The 18,281-nt window shown below is 51.0% G+C and overlaps 1 protein-coding gene across 5 annotated transcripts; it reads left to right on the forward strand.

Moving 5' to 3' along the window:
* The first annotated feature begins 59 nt into the window (after nt 1–59).
* Nucleotides 60–14,887, forward strand: LOC148774347 (cell adhesion molecule CEACAM7-like). Of its 5 annotated transcripts, XM_088830300.1 has the most exons (10): nt 114–257; nt 546–648; nt 1,151–1,510; nt 2,733–3,011; nt 3,877–4,155; nt 8,784–8,937; nt 9,972–10,000; nt 10,320–10,351; nt 10,964–11,005; nt 11,266–14,887. In XM_088830300.1, exons 3-10 carry the CDS (start codon nt 1,207–1,209, stop codon nt 11,329–11,331), a joined length of 1,185 nt encoding a protein of 394 aa, XP_088686426.1. In that variant the 5' UTR covers nt 114–257; nt 546–648; nt 1,151–1,206; the 3' UTR covers nt 11,332–14,887. The 5 variants fall into 5 exon arrangements, with proteins under 5 accessions (XP_088686424.1, XP_088686425.1, XP_088686428.1 ...); XM_088830298.1 differs by lacking the exon at nt 546–648 and having other exon boundaries at nt 60–257; XM_088830299.1 differs by lacking the exons at nt 546–648; nt 8,784–8,937 and adding an exon at nt 8,672–8,783 and having other exon boundaries at nt 80–257.
* Nucleotides 14,888–18,281: the final 3,394 nt, after the last annotated feature.

Here is an 18,281-nt window from a genome sequence, read left to right on the forward strand (position 1 = left end):
GGAGGGAGAGGGCGGGGCCTGGGCAGAGACCCCGCCCCGGGCCACGTGACCCAGCCAAGCGCTCCTGCCCCGGGGTCAGGCCCAGCACAGAGCAGGAAGGACAGCACAGCTCACACAAGGACTGCAGTGCTCGTGAGCGTTTCTGGAGAGGAAGTTCTCCTCAGACAGAGGGACACAGCAGACAGCAGGCACCATGGAGGCCCCGTCAGGCCCTGCAAGCAGGAGGCATGTCCCCTGGAACAGGCTCCTCCTGGCAGGTGAGAGGGGACAATTTTAGGGAGTGGGCCGAGACTGGAGAACAAGAAACTGGCTGGTCCCTGGGGGAGACAGGGCTCTGAGGGGACAGAGGGCTTCTGTTCAGACCCGAGGGCAGAGGACAGGGGAGCAGGGGAGGGCGGGGGGCTCAGCCACAGGGGACGCTCCATGAACTAGAGCTGGTGAGGGGCGGGGAGACCTCAACTGCTGTAGGTTTTATGAGTTATTCTTCACGGAGCAGAATTGTTGAAAAATGATGACAATAATAACAATTTATTGTGTCACTACAGAAAAAGACATAACCAGGACAGCAAACGTTGTCCTTACCCAGCACCCTAAGAAACTAACACCAGGCTACAGAATTCCAGGGAACACTCCTTCCTTCATCCCCAGGTATTAATATCTGGAGCCTGGTCCTGGCACTGGGTTCCAAGCAGGATCAGACAAGCCCCTGCCCTCACAGAGCCCACGCTCTGCGGGGAGGAAGACAGACAAGCAGAGAGATGGAGAATGTGCTGGCACGTGCTGACAGGCGTCCCGCAGGAAAAGAGCAGGGAAGGGTCAGCAAGTGAACACGGAGGGTCTTTAGAGCAGGTGGTCTGGGGAGGGGCAGCTCCCAAGAGGCCCTGAGTGTGAGCAGGCGTGTGAGGGCAGCGAGGGAGTGAGCCAGGGCACAGCTGGGGAAACAGAGGGAAAAACGAGCCCAGAGGTGCTGAAGTGATGCGAGTCATGCTGCTAACCTTATACCACACACACACACACAGTCACACACACACACACATACACTCACACACCGAGGCTGAGGAAGGAAGAGACCTGCTCGGGACCCAGGGCGCCATGTTCCCCTCCCCGACACTGGTCAGATATTAACTGGTTTCTCTCTCTTCCCTCCTAGTCTCACTCTTAACTTTCTGGACCCCACCCACCACTGCCCAGTTCATTATTGAAACGATGCCCCCCTTTGCTGCAGAAGGGACGGATGTTCTTCTACTTGCCCGCAACGTGCCAGAGAATCCTCTAGGCTATGCCTGGCACAGAGGAGAAAGGGTAGACAACAGCCAGCTAATCACATCATACAGAGTAGACACTAATGTAACTACCAGAGGGCCTGCATACAGCGGTCGGGAGACAGTTTACCCCAACGGAACCCTGCTGATCCAGAACGTCACCCAGAAAGACACAGGATCCTACATGCTGCTCATTTCAAAGGTTGATTTACAGACAGAAGGACAGACTGGACACCTCTGCATATACAGTGAGTGCCTTCTCTCTGACCTCAAGGTGTTTGGTAGGGGGGATGGTTGAATTCTGTTCACACACACAGGACTGACAGACCCGGATGGTGCCTCCATCCCCCTCTGCATTATGTCCCGAGTTGGGGTTTGAACATTCAGTGCAGGACACACACTGTGGAGACAAACTCCGAAGGGTCAGAAATGCTTTCCAGGAACCCAGACCCTGCAGACACTGTGTAGAGGGAAGGACGGTCTGATGGAGGGACTCAGCAGAGGGAGAGCACTCTCAGTCGAGCCGCCTGGGTCCCGTCCTGTGACCATGACCCTGAGGAAGACCCTGCAGGACTCAGGGAAGACCCTGGCCTGAGGGCCCCCAGGGATCCTCACAGAGAAGCTCAGCCCCAGGAAGCCCCTCCCAGACCCTGTCCCAGGGCTCCTGCCTCCAGTGACACTGGGAAGCCTGTGCCAGATCCCTAGGCTCCTGAGCTGGTCACCAGCCAGGGCTCAGCCCTGAGAGCCACATCCGCACAGGGGCACAACCTCGTCCTACTCCTGAGACTCAGCATGGAGAGCACACAGGTACAAGGTCCCCAGGCTGTTAGTCAACTGCCCTGGGGGACTTGGAGACTCCAGAGAAATCTCAGCATCCCCAGGGAGGAACAGAGAGGAGAAGGAGCTCCGGGCAGCTCCTCATCCCCAGGGTGCAGCCCAGGGAACGCTCTCATGAGGCTGGTTGATGAAACCAGGACAGATGTCCGGTGGTCTCTGATTCCCACCCAGTTCTGTCCACCACTAAACGCTGCTGCACAGTCAACCCCCGAGGAAGCCTATGCTTCTCCCAGACACAGAGCAAGGTGGCCTCACACTCTCTGAGCTCAGCTCCCCATGCATTTGTCCTGCCATACACAAGCCTGCCTTATTCTTTAAAGACTGTCTGGCTGATAGGAGAAGGATGCCAATTTTGTTTAAAGATGTTTCTAGAGGAAGCAAAGGTATAAAGAAAGGGAAATGTTAGTCACTCAATCATGTCCCACTTTTGGCTACCTCATGGACTATAGCCCAGCAGGCTCTGCTGTCCTTGGAATTCTCCAGGCAAGAATACTGACTGGGTAGCAATTCCCATCTCCAGGGGATCTTCCCAACCCAGGGATTGAACCCAGGTCTGCTGACTGGCAGGCAGATTCTTTACTGTCTGAGCCACCAGGGAGGCTCAGGGGTGTGTTCTCTCTGTTACCTGCACAGCGGTGCTACCCACCCCCGTCATCACCAGCAACAACTCCAACCCCTGGGAGCATGAGGACACTGTGGTGTTAACATGTGGAGCTGAGACCCAGAGCACCTCCTACACCTGGTGGATCAACAGTCAGAGCCTCCCCAGCAGCACCAGGCTGGAACTGTCCAAGGACAAGAGGACTCTCACAGTAGTCACTGTGACAAGGAATGACGCAGGACCCTATGTGTGTGAAGCCCGGAACCCAGTGAGTGTGAGCCGCAGTGACCCATTCACCCTGCATGTCCTCTGTGAGTAGCCTCTGTTCCTACGTGACCTGAGCTGCCCGCCCAAATGCACGCTGCCAGAGGCCAATCCACACCCATCCCTCTCAGGTCCGAGTACATGGCCCGTCACCCCTGGACACCCAGGCTGGACATGACTTCCTGTTTCAGGCAAGTCCAGGCAGGTCCACCTTGAATGAAGACAGGGAGGGAAGGGGCTGCTCTGTCTTGGTGGCTGAGGATCACCAGAATATGATGCGAGAAACAAATTAACGTCAGACTCACAATGAGTGAGCGTGAAGGGTAATGACTGCAGATTTTTCAGACAAGTATGTGACCAGCTCAGAAGGACCCAGGGGCCCTATACAGACCAGGAACTTCCCTTTCTTCTGATTGCACCAAATGGTCCGGACACCCCACCACTTCCCCCTCAGACTTCTGTTACTATCCAGAGGGAACCTCAACCTCTCCAGCCACACAGCCTCTAACCCAGCCACACCATGCTCCCGGCTTGCCAATGTGAGGCCCAGCAACATGCCCAGGTTCTCTGTATCCCCAGTCATAACATGTACTCTCAGATCCTACATTCCCTGCCTGGCCTGGATGGCACCACAGTCGGAAAACCAAGGTTCCCAGGGTTGATAGCACAGAGCGGTCCAACACTAGAGTGTTGTCCCAGCAACCAGGCAAGGGTCCCCCTGGCATGATATGAGGGTCAGAGGAGATGTGTGATCATCTCTTTCCCATTGCCACCTGAACAAAGACTCAGGGCCTTCCTTACAGGCGCCTTTACAGAGGTCACTGGGGCCCAGGGCCGGCTGAGATCTCCAAGAGGGAGCATGGCCCAGGCCCCTGACCCACTCTCAGCAGTCACCCCTCTGTCTCTCCACAGCCCCAGTGGCACGGCCCTCCCTCCACGCCAGCAACACCGCAGTCACAGAACATGAGGGTCCCGTGGTCCTGACCTGCCTCACAGATGAGACTCGGGTCTCCGTACGCTGGTTCTTCAAAGGCCAGAGTCTCCCCCTCGCAGAGAGGATGACACTGTCCTCAGACAATAGAACCCTCACCATAGACCCCGTCAGCAGAAAGGACACCGGGGATTATCAGTGTGAGGTCTCTAACAGGGGCAACTCCAGCAAAAGTGACCCCCTCAGGCTGAGTGTGACCTGTGAGTAACCATCATTGCCTCCTGTGTGAGTCGTTCAGTGGTGTCCGACTCTTTGGGACACCACAGGCTATAGCTCACTAGGATACTCTGTCCGTGGGATTTCCTAGGCAAGAATCCTGGAGTGGGTTGCCATTCGCTACTCAGGGGATCGTCCTGACCCAGGGATCAAACCTGTGTCTACTGCACTGCAGGCGCTCTTTTCCATTTAAGCCACCAGTGAAGCCCATTTTAACCTGGATAACCTTCCTTTATTAATTCCACCAACGATTATCCTGTCATCTCATTTCCTTCACGTCAAGCAATTGGAACGTGTGCTGTCTCTGCCCTCCTCATCCCCTGATTTCTCCTGGCCCTCTGCTGTGAAGCCTTGTTGCGAGACCGCTGGAAGCAGCACTAGAATCGGTCCAGGGGTTAAGACGCCACCTTCCACTGCAGGGGTTGCCGTGTCCTCCTCCAGGGCATCTTCCCCACCCAGGGACTGAATCCGTGTCTCTTATGTCTCCCGATTGGCAGGGGGGATCTTTACCACTAGTGCCTCCTGGGAAATCCCAGTGAGTCAAAGCCTAAATCTCCTTTTTCTTATGTGTACAGTGGTGTTCACGAGGCACTTTGTAGAGCTTTGTGAATTCGCGCTCCAATGAAAGTGGAATCACAGCAGACATGTCTTCAGGCAGTAAGTGTCAGTATGTGAGTTGGCGCTGCTGTGATACAGGCTTACATTCAACTCCAGGTCGCTCCACTTGTCTTTCTTCGTTGCACCATCGTCTCTGCAGTGGAAGTGACACCATTTCCTAACAGGATGGGCGGTGTCGAGTGTGGTGAGAGTTGGGGGCCTTGAGGACTGTAATTTGCGAAACATAAACTCCTCTGATTGTGTGTTGTTATTGGTCATTAGGTCTCAGGTTTACAGTGCTTTCACGGTCTCTAGTTCTCACTGATTCTCTGGACTGCTGTGTCCATTACTGAAGGTGGGGTGTTGCAGTGTCACTGTTACGACAGAGCTATTTCTCCCCTCGATGCTGTCCACTTTAGATTCACAACTCTGGTGTTGTTAGGTGCATGATGCTTATAATTGTCTGATTCCCTTGGTGAATGGAAACTTTTCTCGATATGTAAGTTCCTTTCCCTTGTAGCTTAGTCGGAAAAGGATCTGCCTGCAGTGCAGGAGACCCGGGTTCGATCCCTGGGTTGGGAAGATCCCCTGGAGAAGGAAATGGCAACCCACTCCAGTATCCTTGCCTGGAGAATCCCATGGACAGAGGAGCCTGGTGGGCTTCAGTCCATGGGGTCGCAGAGTCGGGCACGACTGAGCGGCTAACACTAATGTCTCTTGCAGGCTTTTATGATTTAGAGATTATTATATCAGACGCTCATACAGCCACCACAATTCTCTTTTTATTACTATTTGCATAGAATATCTTTTCTCAACCTTACTTCAGCCTTCTATGTCTTTGTATCTGAAGTGAGTCCCTTGAAGAGCGTATAGAGATGGATCATAATTTTTATCCATTCTGTCAACCTCTGCCTTTAGTTTGAAGGTTGAGGCCATCTATCATTCAAAGACTTCCTGATAGCAAAGAACTTCTGCCATCTCTTTATTTGTTATATGTCCTACATGCTTTATTCATTAATTCCTCTATGACTTCCTCTTTGGTATTTAGGTGATTTCCTTTCATATGTGTCATTTTGATTCTATTCTTCCCCTTTCCAGTATATTTCATTTCTTTTCTTAGTACCTAACTTGAAGATGACAGTTATACCTTAAACATATAACTATCAAGTTGAAATACCAACTAGATCCTATGATGTATAATACAAACAATGTGCTCCTATCCATCTCCATCCCCCCATTCTATACACTTACTCTCATAGATTTCAGCCATCCTTATACAATATATACCCGTTATATAGATTTATAAATATTGTTACATGTAATACCTTTGAAATAAAAAACAAAAACAACCGATTACATCAAAGACAATGATACTGGCTTAAGTGAGATCGCTAGCTTCTGTGTCATTTTGACCACTCCTCTTTACGTATTCCTGTGGTTCTGAACTACTGCGTAGTGTTTGTTCAATCAGGACTCCTTTCACATTTCATATATGCCATGTCTCCAAGGAATAAACTCCCTCGACTCTTGTTTATCTGGGAAAGTCCTAATTTGAGCTTCACTGAAGGAGAGGTTCTCTGTACATTGGTTTCCTGGCTGACAGTCTTCCCTTTAGGACTTAAATCAGTCATCCCAATACCTTCTGGTGTGAAATTTGCTTTTCACTTATTGAAGATCCACTGTACTTGATAAGTCACTTCTCTCTTGCTGCGTTTTTCACTTCCTCTTTCCCTCGGTATTACAACAATTTGACTATATTGTGTCACAGTGTCTTACCTTGACTTACCTTTTCTTTGGAGTTCCTTAACCATCTCTAGTATGTGATCTCATCTAGTTTCAAAAGTTTTAAATCATTTATTTTTTATATATATTTTTCATTGCTTTTTCCTCTCTCTTCTACTTCAAGAACTCCCATACTGCTTATGTTTGTCCACTTGATGGAGTTCTGCATAATACTTTGCCTGGAGTCACTAGTCCTCTTTTTTTTTCCCTTTTTACGCCCCAGTCTGAATAACTTCTTTTTTCTTCTATCTTCATGTTCACTGATGCTTTCTTCTACCTGCTCAGATGTACTGAGGAATCACCCTTCTAAGTTCTTGTTTTCAGTTCTTATACTTCAGCTCCAGATTTTCTTCAACCCTGTTTGAATAATTTAACAATGAGGAAGAACACATCTTTCTCGAGGAGCAGGTTCTCCTCAGACCTCCCCAATATGGAGACAGCCATCCCCTCACACTAAGGACTCCAGTGCTTTAGACATGGACACTGATTATGTAGCTACCTGGGTCAGTCTCAGACAAGCACGTTAGCAGTAGAAGACCACAACAGAAAGGAGGCTAGTTTGGGACCCTGAGAAGGAAGGCTCATCCCAAGGAGCTCTCAGATGGCATCAACTGAGGAACTGGACTTGTGGTCACGTTTGATGTACCCTCTTCCCTCTCTAGGGGCTTCAAGGGTGGGGCTAGTGGTAAAGAACCAAAGAACCTGCCTGCCACTGCTAATGCAGGAAACTGAGGGATGCAGGTTTGATCCCTGGGTCAGGAAGATGCCTTGGGGTAGGAAATGGCAACCCACTCCAGTATTCTTGTCTGGAGAATTCCACGGACAGAGGAGTGAATACAATGATCTGGAACCACAGTAAAGGTCATGCTCTTTGGTAGTCAAGCCCTCCCTCTTAGAAATCCCATGAACCTTCCAATCTGGGTGCAAACAGACAAAGTGATATGGGGACATGCATCCAATGGTCAGTGATTCAATGAGCAGAGTTTCCAGCTCACTGGGAAGGCGATGCTGTCCCAGACAAGCAACAGTGTCAGGACGAAGGATGCAGGGTCCAATCAGGGTAGGGTCTCCTCCCAGTCAGAGTCTGCAGATGTGACGCCCACTCCCCAGCTGAGCAATCTAAGTGACCTTCAACACCTTTGCATCTTCCCTTGTAAGTTCACTGGAAGTGGGTGTGTAATGAATGCAAATAATGGGGACGTGGGTAGTCTCCTTTCGGAGCCTGCAGAACAATGTGTTTAATTAATTGCAAAGCTTAGCTAATTTTGTCGTAGTTTGGTTATTGTTTGTGAGACTTGTTTGACTGTAGGCAAGGCGCTGGATCTTGTGCCTCTGTTTCCCCATCTGTAAAACTGGAGAGGAAGGGTTGAATCTTAGGGCTGCTGTGAAGGATGTTCACTAGGAAGTGAGTGAGATTAAAATTCTTCCTGTAGGTAAAGTTCTTGCCTACACAGAGTCAGCATGCAAGAAATGTTTTCACAGGTGATATTTTGGTTTTCAACGTTGTGGTTTTTGGCCGTAGAGTCAAACAACTCGGTTACATTTTGGGTTTACCTGGTCCTAGTTCTATGACTCCATTCCTTTATTGAAGAACTGTGTGTCTCAAATCTGTGTATGCACAGCGGGGATGACAACCCCTCCCTCATGGGGATGGAAAGATCAGAGCAAATGGGTGTAAAGGATTTCCCACTGTGCCAGTCGCACAGGAGGACCTGGAAACAGTTCATTAATGTTATTACTACTAATCAACGTTGAGTGGACTGGAAAAGAACCACCGTCTAAGACCGACAATTGTGATGGAAACAAAAACTCAGAGGGAGGGGCCATAATGTGAGACAAGAAGAGCCCTTCAGAGGAAAATGAACAGGACACGGAAATGGCTACAGTGAGAGAGTGAGACTTAGAGCAAGTCCCAGTTTCAAACTTGATAAAGAGAAAAATGATGCAACCTCGTGCAGTGGGAGAGTCAGGAAGAAGCTGTGATGACAAAGCACAGCCACACACAGACCTCAGAGCATTTCCCTCCTCCTCACCAGGCCCCCTCCCTGCAAGACTCCTCTGGATATTCCCTCCAGTGAACTCGGACCCCATTTCCCCTCTCTCTTTCTCTTCTGCTTTCAGGGCAAGAAAATACCCGAGCCCTCGGTGTGGGGGCCATTATCGGCATCGTGATTGGGGTCTTGTTTGTCCTGACACTGGTGGCTGCCCTGGGATGTTTCATTTTCCTTCACAGGTACAGTGCCATTCCCAGATTCTGCTCCTGCTTCCAGGTTGACCCTAGTCCTAGAAGAAGGACACCCCATCCTCCAGTTTTCGGCCTGGATCTCCAGGACCTCCCCACTTCCCCATGGATATTCTCTTTCGTCCTTCAGTTCCTCCCTCACCAGGTATTGACCTGTGGCACCTTCTTTAACACTTTCCTCATTTATTTTGTTATTTAGTCGCGAAGTTTTGTCCAAATCCTTTGCCACTCCATGGACTCCTCTGTCCATGGAATTTCCAGGCAAGAATACTAGAGTGGGTTGCCATTTCCTTCCCCAGGGAATCTTCCTGGCCCAGGGATCAAACGTGTATCTCCTGCATTGGCGGGCGGGTTCTTTACCTCTGAGCCACCAGGGAAGCCTCATCTCTCCGTTAACAGAATTAAGACCCCTCCTTGTCCTAGTTCCCTATATGTAGGCTGGCAGGTAGTAAGTACTCAGAGAAAGCTATCTCTTCCTGTGTATTTAAATCCAGCTACTCTATGACGGGCAGTCACAGGGCCAGGATCTGAGGGTCGTCCTCGCCAAGTCCACGCTTGGCCAGAGAGTGGAAGTCTGGATAGGCCACGTTGGGTCAAATGCCCCCAGCTGGCAGCTGCGTTAACAGCAGCCCCGGAACATGAGACAGAACATCGTGCCAGGTTAGCAGATGGTCTTTACACTGAAGGTCCAGGTAGATGGAGACAGAGGACAAGGCCACTGTCGCATTTCAGCAGTTCCTGGACGAGGGCAGGTGGCCACAGCAGCGACACTGCACCCAGTGAGATCCCAGAGTGACGGGCTTCCCCTTTCCTCCCCATGCACTGGCCCTGGTTTCTCCATAAGTGTGATGAATCCACTCAGACAAAGCCTTTGGATGGATGGATGCCTTTCCCAGCACCTTGGTCCCTTTGGTGGCCACTTTCTCCTGAACCCTATTAGCCTATGGTCCTGCCCCTCTGGACTGAGGGCAGATATGGCTTCTTAAGGACTTTCCTCAGCCTCCTTGCTGGGCCCTCCCCTCTATGCAGCCTTGGTGGAGAAAGGAGGTGTCCAGCCTCTGCTTGGACGTGGGGATCCTCCTGTCCCATGTTCTGACACCAAAGCCTCGACCTACATCTACACTCCTCACAAATAAGCCTTATTTTTTTCCCTAACCCCGGTTGCCTGCACCACAACAGAGGGAACTCGCCCCCAGCGTCCACCTCAGGTGAGTGTCTGTTCAGCCCAGGACAGCGGGGAGCCCCAGTCAGGCCCTGCCTTGTCTGTTCCTGCCTGCCACGCCCAGGGTCTCAGGACCTTTCTCTGGGGCTTCAGCACAGGGGACCCCAATGGCTAGTGTGCTTGTAATGGCTTATAATCCTGGGAGGCTCCCTCACACTCACTGGGGCCTGAAATTGCCAGAGTGTCTGTCCCTTGGTGGGGATCTTTCTCCCATGGTTCTACAGAAGGTGGATATCCAACCTCTCCTAAGAGAATGGGCTAAGCTTCCTCACAGCCCCGGTGCTCACTCCCATTTCTTCTCCCAGGACGTGGTCCATCTGGCAGCTCTGTCTCCCAGGTAAGTACATCCCTTCCTTGTCTCTTCTCCCCAGCCTCCCAGCTTCACAGGCTCAGGGCAGGGGGAATGTCTAACCCTGACGCACTGTGCATACCTCTTTCACTCAAGGGTAGTTTAAAGTCGCTCAGTCATTTCCAACTCAAGCAACCCCATGGACTGTAGCCTGCCAGGGTCCTTTGTCCATGGATTTCTCCAGGCAAGAATACTGGAATGGGTTACCATTGCATTCTCCAGGGAATCTCCCCGACCCAGGGATCAAGCCTCAGTCTCCCGCATTGCAGGCAGATTGTTTGCCTTCTGAGCCACCAGGGAAGCTCATAAGGGTAGTTAGGACATGGCGAGTCCCACCAAGCTAGAAACTGGATGCACTTCAGGGACATGACCACCCGCCACCTTATCCTGAGACTGCCCTGGTCCCCTGACTTGACCTCAGGAGAACCTTGGAATTCAGAGAGTGGGCACTGGATCATCAGTCAGGGGAGCCAGGCTAACAAGGGTGGGAAACAGAGCCCAGATCGGATTTGGGGTAGGGGCTGCAGGCTCGGAGAAGGCTGCTTGGGAAAAATGACTCTCCTTCCCTCTTTCCCTATGCCCGCTCACTCCCATGCCCAGGCCTCCGCAGCTGATGTCAGATCACCAGTTCCCATATACCAGGTGAGTGTGGGGATCCAATTTCTGGTCCAATAAGCCCAAGGGGCCAAGGAAATGCCCCTTGCACACCTGGCTGTGCTTGGAGGTCCAAGAAAGAGCAGGAATGATGGAAAAGGGATGAAGAAGAAGGGGACCTGGGCCAAAAACCTCTAACACAACCAGACCGCCAACAGAGCAGCCCTGGGGGACCTGGGGCTGGGAAGTCCCTGGGAAGTCATCTGAGAAGGTTATATGAGCTCCGAGGCATTGGTTTTCTTTTGCAGGAATTACTACGCCCCGACACAGACACTTACTGTCGTATCAACCACAAAGCAGATGTGGGTCCTTAGTTCCTCCAGATACATCTCCTTACGGACAGTGCGAAAGAGCTTATCTGAGACCCAAAACCCGAGTGAGGTCAAGAGGTGGAGCCTGAGGCAGAGAACCAGCTCTGAGACCTGAGGCTATTTGGGAACCTGGGCCCAGGCTCAGGGTCCCTCCTGGATTCCTGGAGACCCTGACAGGCTGCCCTGAACCCTGGATGGACCAGAACTCAGGCTGCGATTCCCACAGTCGGGGGAGGTCCCAACAGGCCAAGTGACTGGGCCTGTGACCCACTGTGGACCACCCGAGATCCGAATCAAGAGCACTTTCCTTCCCCTGCTTGCAAAATACACTGCCCTTGGGTCCTGTCCAGCAAGAAATTCACCTGAATCTCTGCTCCAGTTTCTCCATGGTCCCACAGGGAAAGTATTAGCTCTAGTTACCTGACTTCCCCATCTACTCTCTGGGAGAAAGGAAGGGGAAGATTGTGAGAATGGAGGTGGGGCATGCTAACAGGAAAGGAGGGTCATCAGACCCTTCTCAGCCACGTGGGCACTCGGCAGTCCTCACACTGCCCTGGGGTCCCAGAAACCTCCCAGTGCTTGCTCACTTGGAACGGAGTCTCTGGAGCACAGAATCTGCGGCCATCTGAGACCCACTAGAACACGTGTCAGGAAGGACGAGTCGTGGGTGAGATAAATATTATGGATGAGACCTCTTGGTGTCCTGAGCCCTCTGGCCCTCCTCACCAGTCTCTGCTGGCCCCAACTTGTGTCTGTCTCAGATGACTTTTTGTTGTTCAGTCACTAAGTTTTGTCCGACTCTTTGGGACCCTGTGGACTACAGCACTCCAGCGTTCCCTGTCTGTCACTTACCCCGGAGTTTGCTTCCACTAATCTCCACTGAGTCAGCGATGGGACAGGGACTGTTGTCTGTCCACAGGTCTAGGATCCAGAATGTCTACACTTTCCATGGGTTTCTGTTGTTTCCCTAAGGACCTAAGCCCTGAGGACATCAAGAGTCACCCAAGTAAGAGGTCCCTGGGGACCCCGAGGAGCCATCAAGAGTCACCCAAGTAAGAGGGACCCAGAAGCCATGCTCTGACCAAGGCCCTCCCAGCAACTTCCCATGACCTCTGTCCACTTCCCACTGGTTTCCACTTTGTTCTCCAGTGTGGATCATGAGGCTCCCCCTCACACACACACACACACACGAGCCTCAGGGCAGAGTCACAGGGCTCTACCTAAAACTCAACCTGGCTACCACGGCAAAGGGCCTACCTGTCCCCTCCTCAAAGTGTCCCAAGGGCCCTTCCCACCCGGATCTCACCTGCAGCCCCCACCACACACCTGGGCTAGCAGTTTTCGGTCACTCATCTGTAGGTTTCCTTAATCATGGGGCACATTTCTCGGATTGTGGGCTTGAAGTTGTGGACATCTTGTATGGTTCTTTGCTCTGCCTACCACTCCTCTCAAGGCCGTGGTCATCATCTTCCCTCACTGCAATCTGCTCTGGGCAGCTTGGACTTTGTCATGCTGATGTGGGGTCAAGTCCTGCCATGACGTCCACAGCAATCTCACTGTCCCTGAGCCCTGGAGATTGAGGCCAGTCCACACTCCCTGCAGCTCTCCCCACCTCTTCCTTTCGGTGAAGTGAAAGTTGCTCAGTCTGTCCAACTCTCTGCAACCCCATGGACTGTACCCCTCCAGGCACATCTGCCATGGCATTCTCCAGGCAAGAATTACGAGTGGGTAGCCATTCCCACCTCTGTAGGCTCATCAAACCCAAGTCTCCCGCATTGCAGGAAGATTCTTTACTATCTGAGCCACCATGGAAGCATCTTCTTTTCTAGCAATGCCCAATTTTTCAGAATGAAACGAAAGCAGATGTGACTCAAAGACCACAACTCCCAAGTCCCTAGGTAGCTTGTGTTCATCAGCACCATGGACAGTGTCTCTGCTGTGCTCATCCCAGGGGCTGTAGCAAGAAGGCCTCAATAAGAAGGGGCAGCTGGATATCCTGCCCATTTCTATTCTGTAAGGAAGATGAACATGGTAGAAGGTGTGCAGGGATAACCCACTTTGCTCTACTTTATGAATCGGGAACACTTTCTGCTATCTGTGTATTAGTTGTAGCTACACCCATGATAACTCCCAGGTGAATGATTCCTGCACCTGGAGCGTGTCCCCAAGGAGTCTAAGAACTAACTTTGTCCCTCAGAGTATATCCCCACTGCTGAGTGTCAGATAATTGGCTTGTCTACAACTTGGAGGGAACGTTTCATGATTAAGTCCTGACCCTCGGTACCTGACCTTGGAACAGCCATCACCAAGCCTGGAGGCCCCCTGAGCACAGCCTCCTATTCCCTCACTCTCCAAATGATCCCCCCTCCCCCAGGGAGCAAGGCTGAGCAGAACGCCTGGGCTACCCTCGCAGCTCCTCCAGGCCGAGCCCCGAGCCTGGTGTGAGGGCTTCTGCCATCTCTCCATGCTTCCAACAGAGCACGGGTCCTGCTGAAGGACAAGTGGGGCCCGAAGACCAGTCTCCAGGGTACAATCCGTCACCCGAGGGCTCCTCTGTCTGCCTGTGAACCCCAGGGAAGAGAAGGAACTGGGACTCCCACAGTCACCCCAAACTTCCTCTTCTCCATAAATGTACCATTGACAGGGGTAACTCTGACACCCAAAACCAGCACTATGCTTCCCAAGGGCTCAGGTCTAACCCATCCGGCATCCCTAACAGTCATGAAAAATGTTCAAGATACCCAGAATAATGGTCACCGGGGTCCTAGGGGCCTCCCTTACCTTCCATTGGGACAGACTCTGCAGGAATCACCGCGGCTCAGGTGCACCACCTGTGGAACCATGGTGTTTAAATGGAGCAACGGAGAAAGCTACTGTGGGTATCTCAGGGGCTTGGCATCTGGTCAACCACAAGGGCACAGCCAAAGGACTTCATGAAAAGATGAATGGAAGGATGGGTAGGGGATAAAGGAGGGATGGGGTGTGGCAGAGAGATCGACATATAGATGTGGTATCTCCTCACAGAATTTTTCTGTAAAGGGTGAGGATGTTGGAAATGAACATATTCCTATACTCCCCATGCAAATGCAGTTTAGTGGATACAGTGACATTCAGTGTGCACACATGTTGACCAGGACTCCAGTTCTAAGAGGATCCCTGAGCTGGGAGCTCAGACATGGAAGGATTCACCTGTCCTGCTTCTGCTGAGTCCACTGGCCCGCTCCAGGCCTGGTGTAGGGAGCTTCATACCTGTGTGCCGAATGAATGAGCTCCTGGGTCATACTCCACGGGGGCCGAGATTTGTGGTGACGATGTTCACTGCAGAGCTGATGGTCAGTGTGAAAGGTGGGATGCTCACTAGTTGCTGTTCCAGAATGAAAACAGATTTGTCTTGAAGTCACCCCAATGGCAGAGCAGGTCGTCAGCCTGTGGAAAATCAATGTTTCAATGGTGTTCTGGATGTTTGAGAAAGAAGGACATGAAAAGAAGACCTTACAACTTCGGGAATAACATTTAATTCTGAACTACTCTTTAAAATATATTTTTATTTATTTTTTTATTTCTGGCTGCACTGGGTCTTCATTGCTTTTCCACCAGTTTTCTCTAGTGCGACGAGCAGGGGCTACTCTTCGTTGTGATACGCCGGCTTCTCATTGCGGTGGCTTCTCTACTCCTGAGCATGGGCTCTAGGCAAGCAGACTTCAGTCGTTGCAGCTCATGGGCTCTAGAGCACAGACTCAGTAGTTCTGATGCATGGCCTTAGTTGCTCAGAAGCATGTGAAACCCTCCTGAGCAGGGATCAAACCCATGTCCCATGCTTTTTCAGGCAGAGTCCTATCCACTGAGCCACCAGCAAAGTCCTCTTAACAATGTTTAACTTGTAGATAGATACTGGTTCATCATGGCCGCCCCACACACGAGGTTTTCCTAGATAACCTGCCACCCACAAGTGTAGGACCTCCTCAATATTCAACATTCTACACCCGAGGTGTACATTTTATCAATTGATGAACTTAGTGGATACATGAAAATTACCCAGCTTCCATAGCTTCCATTAGGGTTCAACTTGGTACCGTAACTTGCATGGGTTTGAGCAAGTGATCGTCAGCAACATGGGCTTCCCTGGTGGCACCGTGGTAAAGAATCCTCCTCCCCGTTCAGGAGACCCGGGTTTGATTTCTGGCTCAGGAAGACCTCCTGGAGAAGAAATGGCAACCCACTCCAGTGTTCTTCCCTGGGAAATCCCATGGATAGAGGAGCCTGGCGGGCTGCAGTCCATGGGGTCACAAAAGAGTTGCACAGGACTTAGCAACTAGAACAACCGCAATGTCAGTAAAAGTCCTGCTGCCCAAGTCACACCATCAGGGCTGATGAATACAGAGCCAATGGTTGTGTGTCTGTAAATTTGAAAAGGATGACATACATCACTTGTTTATTTACCCATACTCAAATATGGAAACCTCATGTGTGCGGTGGCCATGATGAACCAGTGTCTATCTACAAGTTAAGCATCATTTAGAGGACTTTTCTGATGGCTCAGTGGATAGGAATCCACCTACCAAAGCATGGGACATGAGTTTTATCCCTTACCCTCACTTTTGCTGTGAAACTGAAGCTACTATAAAAAATAACCTTTCAGACAACTGAACTGCCCTGGCACCAACCCTGCTCAGGCTCAAGGAAAATGGAAATTCACCTTTGAAACTTCAAATATCAAAAGGTAAAAAGAAGTAAAAACCATCTAATAATTAGAATGCTAAAGAGGCCATGAGATCCAAATAATTCAGTTACTACAATCACACAGGGTGACAGGGACAGAGTCCAGAGCTAACATGCTCAATCCCAGTGTCCCTTTTGCTGAAAGAATCTCTGATCAGGAGCCTACGGAGAAGCCCCACCTTCCTTCCCACCATGAAGACCAGGTCCCCTGATGGGGCAGAGACAGAATCACTGCACCACCCCTGGTCTTCCACTTCCACCTGGCCCTGTCCCTTTGTAAAGACACTAAGGGGTCGGGGGAGAAAAGGAAATGAAGCCTTTTCGCGTCCACATGGACTCTCTGGCACAGGCAGGACACACGGACGTTTCCTCACCCTCCTCCTACTTACAGATGCTCCCGTCCTGCCCGAGGACTGAGAATGTTGCAACTGGATCCTCTTCTACAGCGAGAAATTGGCCTGGTATCAACGCAAATCTCAACTGGATGAAATCTTGGAGTAGGGTATATAAGAGAAGATCTTGGATGAGAGATGTTGGAAATTCAGAGTGGGACATGATTCAGCATAAATGATATGCAGTGTTGAAAGGGTTAGTCGCTTGGTCGTATACGATCCTTTACGACCTCATGCCTGCAGCCTGCCAGCATCCTCTGTATCAGGGATTTGTGAAATGATATGTAAACACTTGACATATGCTTGAGTTGTCTTAGGAGAAAACCTACTTGAGGTCCTTTCCCTTCGACACTCCCCTCCATGGCCACCAGAGGGCGGTGGAGCTCCTCCACAGTCTGGAGCCTCCACAGGGCTGCCCACCTCCTTCCCCCTTAGCAGCTCCCACCGCCCAGCAGTCTCTGACCCTCACCAACCTACTCCATCCACAGTCTTCCCCACTCTCCCAGTTCCCCACACTGGACTCTGTCAGCCGCTCCTCCCAGCCAGGCCCACCTGAAGGCTAGACTCCCCTCAGGTAGCTCTGCCCTCTGAGCCTGCTGTCCTCTGCTGAGGGTCTGCTCACCCTTCACGTCTCAGTCAAAAGATCACTTTCTCAGGGGTGGCTTCCATGATTCCCATTCCAGCTGAGATTCCATGACAGACTCCGGATGCACCAGACCCTTCCTCTTCAGTCCATCCCTCCATTATAATTAGCTCCTTATTTCCAGGTTTTTTCTGAGTGTCTGTCTCCCAATCACAAGGTCAGGTATGTGAGCCCAGAGTACAAGTCTGTCCTATTCTCTGGAGTCCAGGACACAACCCAGGGCTGACATGTCACACATGCTCAATAAATACTCTTTGTTTTGGGGGATTCCAAAATCACTGCAGATGGTGATCCCAGCCATGAAATTAAAAGATGTTTACTCCTTGGAAGGAAAGTTATGACCAACCTCAGTTCAGTTCAGTTCAGTTCAGTCGCTCAGTCGTGTCTGACTCTCCGCGACCCCATGAATCACAGCACGCCAGGCCTCCCTGTCCATCACCAACTCCCGGAGTACACTCAAACTCATGTCCACAGAGTCAGTGATGCCATCCAGCCATCTCATTCTCTGTCTTCCCCTTCTCCTCCTGCCCCCAACCTTTCCCAGCATCAGAGTCTTTTCCAGTGAGTCAACTCGTCGCATGAGGTGGCCAAAGTATTGCAGTTTCAGCTTTAGCATCAGTCCTTCCAATGAACACCCAGGATTGATCTCCTTTAGAATGGACTGGTTGGATCTCCTTGCAGTATAAGGGACTCTCAAGAGTCTTCTCCAACACCACAGTTCAAAAGCATCGATTCTTCGGCGATCAGCTTTCTTCACAGTCCAACTCTCACATCCATACATGACCACGGGAAAAACCATAGCCTTGACTAGACAGACCTTTGTTGGCAAAGTAATGTCTATGACCAACCTAGACAGCATATTAAAAAGCAGAGACATTACTTTGTCAACAAAGGTCCATCTAGTCAAGGCTATGGTTTTTCCAATGGTCATGTATGGATGTGTGATTTGGACTGTGAAGAAAGCTGAGCACCGAAGAAATGATGCTTCTGAACTGTGGTGTTAGAGAGGACTCTTGAGAGTCCCTTGGACCTCAAGGAGATCCAACCAGTCCATCCTAAAGGAGATCAGTCCTGGTGTTCACTGGAAGGACTGATGCTAAAGCTTAAACTCCAATACTGTGGCCACCTGATGCGAAGAGCTGACTCATTTGAAAAGGCCCTAATCCTGGGAAAGACTGAGAGGGCAGGAGGAGAAGGGG

This window comes from Moschus berezovskii, chromosome 22 (genome assembly GCF_049115385.1).
Source record: "Moschus berezovskii isolate FMDL1 chromosome 22, NW_MosBer_1.0, whole genome shotgun sequence".
Taxonomy (NCBI): Eukaryota; Metazoa; Chordata; class Mammalia; order Artiodactyla; family Moschidae; genus Moschus; species Moschus berezovskii.

Excerpts from the sequence above, each read along its gene's own strand:
- LOC148774347 (XM_088830298.1), top strand. The coding sequence starts at position 194 with ATGGAGGCCCCGTCAGGCCCTGCAAGCAGGAGGCATGTCCCCTGGAAC. Across the intron at positions 258-1,150 it reads GAACAGGCTCCTCCTGGCAG|TCTCACTCTTAACTTTCTGG; the intron begins GTGAGAGGGGAC and ends CTTCCCTCCTAG. Across the intron at positions 3,012-3,876 it reads ATTCACCCTGCATGTCCTCT|CCCCAGTGGCACGGCCCTCC; the intron begins GTGAGTAGCCTC and ends GTCTCTCCACAG.